Source organism: Cryptomeria japonica, chromosome 3 (genome assembly GCF_030272615.1).
Source record: "Cryptomeria japonica chromosome 3, Sugi_1.0, whole genome shotgun sequence".
Classification (NCBI taxonomy): Eukaryota; Viridiplantae; Streptophyta; class Pinopsida; order Cupressales; family Cupressaceae; genus Cryptomeria; species Cryptomeria japonica.
Genome location: NC_081407.1, coordinates 478,452,871 through 478,463,086, shown reverse-complemented (window position 1 = coordinate 478,463,086; position 10,216 = coordinate 478,452,871). Strand labels below are relative to the sequence as shown.

General features: G+C 33.9%; 1 protein-coding gene across 1 annotated transcript; it reads left to right on the top strand.

The window, feature by feature from the left end:
* Positions 1-3,307: 3,307 nt before the first annotated feature.
* On the top strand, positions 3,308-9,245 carry LOC131045359 (large ribosomal subunit protein uL14). Its single transcript, XM_057978950.1, has 4 exons — positions 3,308-3,506; positions 3,597-3,881; positions 8,821-8,862; positions 8,996-9,245. Exons 1-4 carry the CDS (start codon positions 3,494-3,496, stop codon positions 9,076-9,078), a joined length of 423 nt encoding a protein of 140 aa, XP_057834933.1. The 5' UTR covers positions 3,308-3,493; the 3' UTR covers positions 9,079-9,245.
* The last annotated feature ends 971 nt before the right edge of the window (positions 9,246-10,216 follow it).

Sequence of the window (10,216 nt, the reverse complement as noted above, 5' to 3'; positions counted from 1 at the left end):
GGTATGATTTGGTTATGAAATTGGCTTATTCATGATACTCATAATTATATTCAGTCAGTTGGTTTTGGTCTGGTGATTGGATGCTATCCTGATTGCTTGGAAGCTTTGCTTCTGGTTCCGACAAGGGTTTCACCGACAGAGCTTTTGATGAAGATTTTTGGTGAATTGCATAAGTGGTGTTGGTGCAGCTTCGGGTGGAGTTTAAGGATGGTGTTGGTAATCATGTTTGAGACTTGGCAGATGGAGATCATTGTTGTAGTGTGTGGACCTATACTGGGTCTCGGTTGATCTAGGCTATGGACCGACTTTAATATAATGTGTGGATTGGGCCTCTTGATGCGTTTCTGGGATATCTTATGTGTTGGATATTATTTGTTTGGTCTAAGGTCAACATGGCTTGTAATTATGTAATTGGTTTATTATCTGGTGGCCGACCTAATTGTTTATGGTTGAGGGTTTGTATATATAATGTAAGATCTCATTGTAGATCATCATGGTTATGGGAGTGATATCATAAGAATGAAAAATGAATGTAATGTGCGAATAATGTAATATCATTCAGGCAGAGGATTTGGTCGATCATTGGAGATCGAATTGGGTTTATGTAAGAGGATTTAGTCCTTCGGTATTGAGCTTAACCATAATTGTACTCAGGCATAGGAGATGTTATCTTTTGCAGTTCAACACTTCTCCAGATTGTAGTATGGATTTCTATGTAGTTAGTGAGACTCCTTTTGTGATGAGTAGTGCGCTCTAGGTTGTTGGCCTTCCTGCAAGTGCAGGCCCCTCAACTGCAATTCACATACTCACTGCATAAGTATTATTTGACTGTGGGTAGGCTTCCCATTGTGGTTTTTCCCTTTACCAGGTTTTCCACGTATAAATCTTGGTGTCATGTGGATGGTATTTATTTTGTGATTATTGTTTATGCTTAATGGTTTAACTTCTATTTCGGTATTAATGTTTTGGGTTTCGGTATTAATGTTTTAATTGCTAATGGTTCTGGTAATCTGTGACAACTAATTCACACACCCCCCCCCCCCCCCTTCTTAGTTGTCTTCCGATTATTTGAACTGTCTAACAAAACAATCACAATGATCCACACATGCAATCCAACTATTGCATACTCTCCCACAATATGTCACCATCCTCCCAAACAAGAGAGAAAACACATAATGAAGAGAGAACCTGTAAACCATAACTTGTCCTTCTACCAATACCTCAAATAAGCAACGTTGTGTCAAGTATGATCTCCTCCAAAACACCCCAACAAAGAAGCCAAAACAACACCCAAACCCACATTCAATCTCTTAGATCAAACCAACATAAATATAATGTCAACATGGATGTAATTCTCCCATAACCAAGAAGATCAAACTCATAATAACCATTCCCAATTAAGAAAATCAACCCACTAAATCATCTCCTAACATCCTCACAATGATATCATAATATCAAACCATATGCACAAGGAGATAACAAATGCTACACATCTCTCAAATGAACCCTCTTTAACTAAACATCTCCATAGCTCAAGATCTATATCTATGAAAGACAAGCATAAACATAATGCACCTAAAAAGAACAATGGGCAATACCTCTCAAGCAATAAACTGTCGAGTAGACCAAGAGTGGGGAATGAGAATGCTCATCAAGCTATCCAAGTCATCATGACTCAAACTAAGAACAATCTCCTCTTAAGTCCACAATCTGATAAAGGTGTACAAATTATGACATTAATAAAGGTGTACAAATTACGTCACTACAATATTAGTTTATTTAGAGGGAGTGAAGAAGAAGTAGAAGATGGAGGAATTAAAAAAAATGACTTCGAGAGTCTTATGTTTGACAATGAAATCGATGAAGACAAGGAAGACCCCCTATTGAAATAGGAGATACAAAAAATTGAAAACTTGTTTGAAGGATTTTTTGTTGTAGGCAAGGTCTTTGACTTTAGTTTTGACACACCCAATACATTTTTCTTAAAATATTTAATTTGGTTGGGAAAAATATTATTTTAATACCAATTTATGGGAAAATTAAGGGGTTTGATATTATATAATTATTGAATATTACTGACACTTAAAACTATGTAAATTGTTGATTCATAAAGTGCATATTAAATATGCTAAATTGACAAAAAGATGAAAAATGAAACCCGACACCCAAGGTTGGTAAATAAATAACAATACGTTACAATATATCCCTTGGCACAAAAAACCAACAACATTTGTAGGCTAACAAAATTAATTGGGCACTAGACTTTTTATAGGGGAGGTCATAGGCAAAAAGGAGCTACGTTTGTGCATGCATTTCTACCATATTGCTGGAGGTTTTTTTTTTTTTTTTTTTTTTGCCATATAGGAAGTGATTTTGACTATTACTTTGTAGCTCAAACATGAAAAACTCTAATGCCCAAGAAGAGAGAAGAGGAAATTGCTGATATAAGCAAGAGTTTGGGGTTTGGAAAAGACATATGTTGAGAATAATCTAAAGCCTAAGTAAGAGAAATACAGATTGTGGCACCATTGTTCACGTGCTTATTATTTTTTATTTGTTTAGAAATCTTTTGACATGAAAAGATAGATACCAAAATTGTTATGTAATATTTGAAATCCTATTAAAAAAATCAACCCATTATGAATGAAAATGCATGCAAGCAATTGTTGGGTTGATAAGTTTTGTGAATCCAAGTTTTATTTCTATTAAATCTATTCAAAAATGTTTGCAAGTTACTAAAAGAGGGTTTAATGAATTGTTATGGTTGCTTGGATGTTTTTTTTGAAAAGATCTCCCATCGTTGTAAGACATCAATCTTCAAATTCCACAAGGAGTTCACAAATAAGGGATATAAACTTATTTACGTTCTAATTAGCAATACCCCTACAACGGATTGTATTTATTATGATAAGGGAATTCTCCTACAAATGATTTTTTTGGATTTTTAACTTCCTAGATGTTTTAAGTGTGAGTAAAACCAATTGGAATTTGACTTTTTTAGTTGTTTTGTGTGGGAGTTTTCAAGCAACCACAACCCTAATTTCATTGACATGATTTTTAATAACATAACCAAACCTAAATTGGCCAAGGTTTTCCCAAAATACCCCATCGAAGTTGATCATGAACTAATCATTCTTAAGAAAAGGCCATGGCTCTCTAATCAGATCTACTCAAAAGATCTCGAATGAGAATATCTATATCTATTATATAAATAAAACAATTCAAAATATCTAATAAATTACTACCCAAAAAAAAAAAAAAACACTATAAATTAAAACAACTTTTAACTTATCTCATAAAACCTCTCGCTAAATTTTAAAAAATTGAAGGCCACCGAAGAACGCTAACTAAGACCTATAATAAGTTTAGCTTGATTCCAGGGGTTTGACTGCAGTTAAGTTAGGGTTTTAGTTCTCGAAACCCTAAAGGAAAAAACTAAACGGTATATCATTTTGGACAAAGAGAATCAGACTCATCAGAGGAGGAAGGCAAGATGTCGAAACGAGGTAAGTTTCGATTTTTATGATCTTTGAAAGTGAAAGCTAGAAATGCAAAGGCGATGATTTTGTTTGATAGATGAGATGTGCACTGTGTAGGTCGGGGAGGAAGTGCTGGAAATAAGTTTCGGATGTCACTGGGTCTTCCAGTGGCTGCCACGATAAACTGCGCCGACAACACAGGAGCTAAAAATCTCTATATCATCAGTGTCAAGGGAATTAAGGGGCGGCTGAACAGGCTTCCTGCAGCCTGCGTGGGTGACATGGTCATGGCCACAGTCAAGAAAGGCAAGCCCGATCTGCGGAAGAAGGTCATGCCAGCTGTCGTCGTTCGTCAGAGGAAGCCTTGGAGGCGAAAGGACGGCGTTTACATGTACTTTGAAGGTATTCACTTCTACTCATCTTCTCTTTTACTTGATTCACCTTGCCTTTGCCAGACGGTATTTAATACCCTATAGGTCCTGATTAACATGCTCTCCTACGTTGGCTTTAGACTGCATCTTGTATCTTGTTCCTTAAAATTGATGCGGCGCCATTATGATTGCGATGCCCACTCCAACATGGTTAGGTGTTAGGGTTTTGAAAAGCTTTTATTCCATTAAGATCATTAGGTTTTCAGTACATAATAGTGCATATTCAAGGCTCTTGGAGAAATCTGCATATGTATTTTGGACACGCACACTTTCATTTACATACACCCTGAAACATCATCAGGAAATCTTTTAATTTAGATTCAAAAGACAAAATGTGGGTGTGTTGGAGCTGATGGTTATGGGTGCGTTGAAGCTGAAGGCCATGGGTAATATTTGTTTCCATATTGTTTGCAGATTTGTGTGTGATTTCTGTTTGCATCTAGTCATTTTTTGCCTATTTATTGTTATATTGATGGATTTGTTGGTTGTAATCACTTCATTTGCAGTAAGCTATTGTGTTGGTCTGCTTTGCTCATTGGAGCTCAAGCTTTACTGCATAGTTACTATTTTTTTTCAGGAATAAACTGGAAAACCAAAAGATCCAAGGCATTTTAAAAAAGTTGAGATTTAAAGGGGAGTCCAAAAAAAGGCAAAGAAAAAGAGAAAAAATTGCCCTATTTATATTTAAAGGGTAATATGACAATGCCTTTGATTTTACAGTCGAAGTATAGCCTTGCTTCTTCGCCCAATCAAGGCAATTCATTAGCTAATCAATCGAAAGCAGGGCTGGGACACCTTATTTCCTACCTACCACTGTTCTAAAAACTGATTAATATGCTTGTATCCCTTGAAAGGCTGACACCCTGATTATGATTTGTGATTTATGTGGTAGAATGCTCCCGACTTAGTTTTCTGTATAAAACTTACTAATCCGAGGCTCAGGTGTCTGAAATTGACTTCAAAATATATATTGTTTAGCAATCAAAGATTTATTCCTAACAAGAATTATAAAGGTTTCAGCTGTTGTAATATTTATGATATTATTAATATGTAATATTTAAGGTGCTTGTAATATATATTTTTTTAATCAGTAATGGGCTGTAGCCGAAAATTTATTGATTTGTAAATAAAATTGCAACCCTGGTTCAAAGAGCACTGGTAGGAAAAAAACAGGTAACTAAAACCTCCGGTGCTTATATAAAGTTAATAAAGCTAGTATTGCCTTTATGAGGCATTCCAGTTCAGATTAATTTTACATATATTTTTGTTGATACAGTACGTTGAGGAATCATTCTATTCCTTTATTTCAGCTGATCTTTTGACCAAGTTTGTCTTCTGCATTGGCTATCCCCCCTTTATTATCATCATCTGTATACCTTCTTTGACTTCAGAGTGCCTGCACAATAGTATACAACAGCTAATTTCCCTTTGTCACCACTGTTAGTAGCGCAAGTTCTATAATCAAAAATTAATATATCAAATCTTGATGCAGGTAACTGTGATAAATAGACTCATACCAGAATACGGAGTGACTGCTAATTCTGCTTTTATGAGAGTAGAATTACCTCATGTAAACTTCATGAGTGAGTTTTCCCTGCATGCTGCAACTTGAGATTCATTAAAAGCATAATATACATTCTTTCTGTTACTTCTTTTTAGAAGGAAATAATACTCCCCCCCACCCTGTTATTCCAGATTTCCCTATTTCTGATAATAATCTTGATCAAAGCATTCCACCTCTGTTTTCTACCATTTGTGCCTGAATTTAGACAATTTCAGTTTATTTCTACCTTTTACCCTTTTTCCTCCATTGATGGAATTATCCTCTTCCACCTAATAACCAAGAAGTAATTTAGACAAATGTATATGTGTGTGTGAACGCAAGTGTGTATAATTACCTCTTAACCTTTATATCAAAGAAAAACCTATCTCTACACAAAAATGTGATAATAGAAAGGGAAGAAGCCATAGCTAATTTCCCCGTGGAATTATATAAAAGTTATTCTAGGAGAGGATGGAAACAACACGACATAGATCTTATTGCCAATAGTTATTTTAACCAGTCTCTGTCCCATCATTCATATTCAGATGAACATACTACATACTTACAGGCACTTTCCCTAAATTCAATGTTTATACCCAGATATTTATATCTATATGCATATATATATATTTATGTATGTGTATATATATATATGTTTAAGGTATGTATGTATACATATATTTATATATATATCTGTATATATATGTGTGTAGATATATCTAGATATCTGAAAAATTGTATACATGCTTGTTTAAGAGTGCATAATCACCTGCATAACAGAGGGATTTGTAGTCTTAACCTGTGTCCAGCCAAAAAAGGTGCTTGTAATGTTAAATTTTATATAAATTTCAATATTTTTAAAATAGTTGAATACTTCACATTTACATTTAAATTAAAAATTCAAATAAACTAAATCTAATAATATATATCAACCATCTAATAAAATGATAGTTTAATATTTTAACATTTAATTCTGAATAAAAATAAAATAAAATAAACTAAGTATCATTTAAAACTGTATCCACCCATATCCATATCAAGGGGTCTTGAAAATAGCCATATTTGTGTTGGATATTGTATCTGAATCTGCATCTGTATACGTGTCCATGCAACTTTGTGATCAGCTATTTTACGGTCTTCTTTGGTCAGGTGAACTGGCCTGTTTTTGATTCAGTTTGGACAATGGACTGTTCAAAACCGTTATACTATTTTTGCTTGACACACGTTTACGTTTATATGCCTCCACCTGATTACTGAATCAGGGGGAATGAATGTCTTTCTTAGTTCCTACAATCAAGAAATCAACTCTTTCTAGCCTTCACTTTTTGTATGAAACTTAGCATCTGCCTGGAGCCTACCTACTAAATTTTGAACCTGTTTTATTGTTGCAATAAGTGCCCCTCTTTATCACTAGAATACAGCACATTTGCATCATATAGCACTCAGGTAAATAAGCAGGGTTTATTTGCCAAATTATGATCCTAAGGTGAAATAATTGTCTAATGTATGTGCTTAAATTTCCTGTTGGGATATCCCTTTTGATGAAAATGTTATTTGACTTTGCTATATCCTATAAAAGCTATTTCTTACCGTAATCTTAATAATATACTGCTTAGTTGGTGGTCCTAAGCAGATTAGTATTTTCAAGTGATCTGATTATATTAAGCTGTCCTTGAGAAGTATATGATAAAGACCACGATTGCCTGTTTTAGTATTGAAGTATCATCATTTATTACAATTCATAGTTTTTTTGTCATATACCAAGTTAGTTTCACAAACTAAAATTTTCAGCCGGGCTATAAAATATCTTAGTCTCTAAATATGTTTACATTGATGAGTTTGATATGACAGCATAAGAAAGTTCCATTTCATTGTTTTTGAAGGGCAGTATAGGTGTTCAAGGTTCATAAACATTTGTATGGCAACTAAGAAGATTCCAGGTACACAAATGAAGGTACATTGATTTTGGTAAATGGATGAGTAGGAAATGATAAAATCATCATATATGATAGAAGCAGAAAAGGAGGAGAACTGAAAGTCTGGGTGAAGAACAAGTGACTATGTTAATAGATGGAAATAGAGGGCGATACAGGAATGTACCAATGGGAAGTTGTGGATGGAAATGATTATTTTTTTGTTTTAGTGAAAATACTAAACAAAAAATTCTAGCTGCTGTGTGAACAAATGCTCAGAAAATCTAAAAAAATTGCAGCAGAATCTTTAACAAAACCAAATTTGCAGCTGATAGGCGAAACATTGGTTGTGACTTCTGTTTTTTGACTTTATTGCGATTAAATCTTGATTTTGTGGCACTTTCTTAGTATAGAAAAATGTCAAAGTGATTTCATTTGAGTCCTGATTTTTTAGGTTGAAAAAACTGGTATATATCAGTGATTCCATGCTTACAATTTATTGTGATTTTTTGGCAATTTTTGTAACAATACTTCGTTGAGTTGCTCTATCGAGTAAAATATTGTTGTTGTAGAGGTGATGAACATGGGTTAACATGTGTATGTTTTGGGGGCACTCCATCATCATGACCTCCTCATATGTGTGATGATATTTAAATGTTTGGAAGATTTCTAGTAGTAAATTGAAATTTTAGTATACTATTGGTTGTGCATTGGATATTAAATGTTTTCATTCAAAGAGTGCTTTTCGGCAATTGGATTGGCAGTAGGTTTTATCTTTTTTTAATAAGAGTTTGCAGCTCGGTGTAGGAGATCCAAATTTCATTTGTCAGATGATAACTGGGGTTTCAGTTGGCTAAAATATCTGTGTGCGATGATTATTGTGAACATTGAACTGTTATGAAGAATCTATTAGATAAGTATGCGGTTGTCATCTGGTTTAACACCTGATGACAGCAATTAAATAGTTTTACATACCACTCTTAGGTACACTCCCTTTTTCATCTGTCGAGAAACTCTACATGGCTTTGTATCGTGCCGATCTTTTTTTCTGTGTGCACTGTAGTTTTATTGTCAAGCAGAACCCTTATCACACAATGACTGATGTTGTCAAGCAAAACCCATATCACGCAATTACTGAATGTGTCTACACTAATTTAATTTAAGTGGCATGTTTTTCTCTTAAATCAAGGATTGACGTATAGATTACAATGATTCAAGTTGAATATATTAAATGGCAAAATTGAGTATGGTCAACCCCTATTGTAGTCATTTATATATTTTTAATTTTTCTTATCTTGCGAATGCAAGGTTTCTGGAACATATTGATTTGCCACAGGTTGATATTTAAGTGGTTAGCTTGCAAGGATAAATTTTGAATTCAACTTCCTTTATTGAAATTTCGTTCTATTCTTGTATTTTTAAGAGTTTCTAAGTTTCAATTTACGTTTTTGCAGACAATGCTGGCGTGATTGTGAACCCAAAGGGAGAAATGAAAGGTCAGATATTTAAACGCTGATTATCTTTCGATGTTTATCTAAAACATTGAAGTTATTGTCAATATGATGATTATTAGGTGCAGCAGAGGTAGTCATTTATATGTTTTTAATTTTATATGTTTCGTTGGTACAGGTTCTGCTATCACAGGGCCTATTGGCAAAGAGTGTGCTGATTTATGGCCTAGGATTGCTAGTGCTGCAAATGCTATCGTTTAGCAAATGATTTTGTTGGGGTTGAGTGGGTCTGTTACATTAGATTTTTGAAATAGAAGTAGTTATTTATGGTGTTAGATGTGAAACAGGTGTTAAGACACAGTTTCAGTATGTTTGACATTCTTAAGAGTTATTTACTTTTTGAAAATATACGACAGTTTTTGAATTCATTTGAATTTTTTCTGTGCCACAAATCCGGTTGCTTTTTTTTACGGATTTTGTTGTTAAATTTAAACCATTTTATGCATTTCATATCTTAATATATATTTCATAGGTATATTTACATATGCATATCTGTTGCATCAAAATAGTTATAAGAACAATCATTCACCTAGTTCCATTCCAATAAATTGGTTTGATGTTAAAATTTTTGTTTCTCTCTAGATTGTCTGTTCAGCAGAACTTATTTTGAGACATGCTACCTTAATTTTAACATAATGGATAGTCTATGGAAGCGTGAGCAATGACAGTTTTTTAATGATCTGGAATTAAATGGCTTTGTCCAGGCAGATGAGATTAAATTTGACATGCATTTAAGATGTGTGATGATAGTTAACTCTTTTGAGGATTTGAACGCTAATTTGGAGAGGGTGAGCGGAAGGAGAGGGAGGTTGAAATTGTCTGTATACCATGACATCTTTCATGTATGGGTCAATGATGCATAATAACCAACGGACTGCCTATGATAACAAGGGGGATGGACTAGTATGCTTTGGATTTTATGTTATATAAATCTTCAAAAGACTTTATATTTAAAAAGGGTTTTTCATAAAATGGGGTAGCTATTATTCCATGAAATTGGGTTTTGTGTTAAATTTTTAATCCGATCTGAATTTTACTTGGGTTTTTTTTCGTTGATTCTCAATCACTTTATTTCTAGTCTTAAATTTTAATTTAACTTATTTTCAGTTTTTGATTTTCAATCCAACTATTTTTTCTGTTTCTTTTTCGTCTTTGATTTCCTAATTTGATGGTTCGCGGAGGTTTTTGAGCCATATTCATCACCATTAGTGCCCGTGGTGTCAATTGGTTCCTAGGTTTTATTTGGTCTTTTTCCGTCTGTGTTGGCTGTTTACTTGTGAGGCATTTTTTTCATTTATTTGAGATAGCTGGTACCACTATACTGAGAGTGATGGATGTT

What these genes read in the sequence shown, in the direction of transcription:
- LOC131045359 (XM_057978950.1), top strand. An exon ending in CGTTTACATGTACTTTGAAG is followed by an intron (nt 3,882 to 8,820) that starts GTATTCACTTCT and finishes ACGTTTTTGCAG; the next exon opens with ACAATGCTGGCGTGATTGTG. An exon ending in CCCAAAGGGAGAAATGAAAG is followed by an intron (nt 8,863 to 8,995) that starts GTCAGATATTTA and finishes TCGTTGGTACAG; the next exon opens with GTTCTGCTATCACAGGGCCT.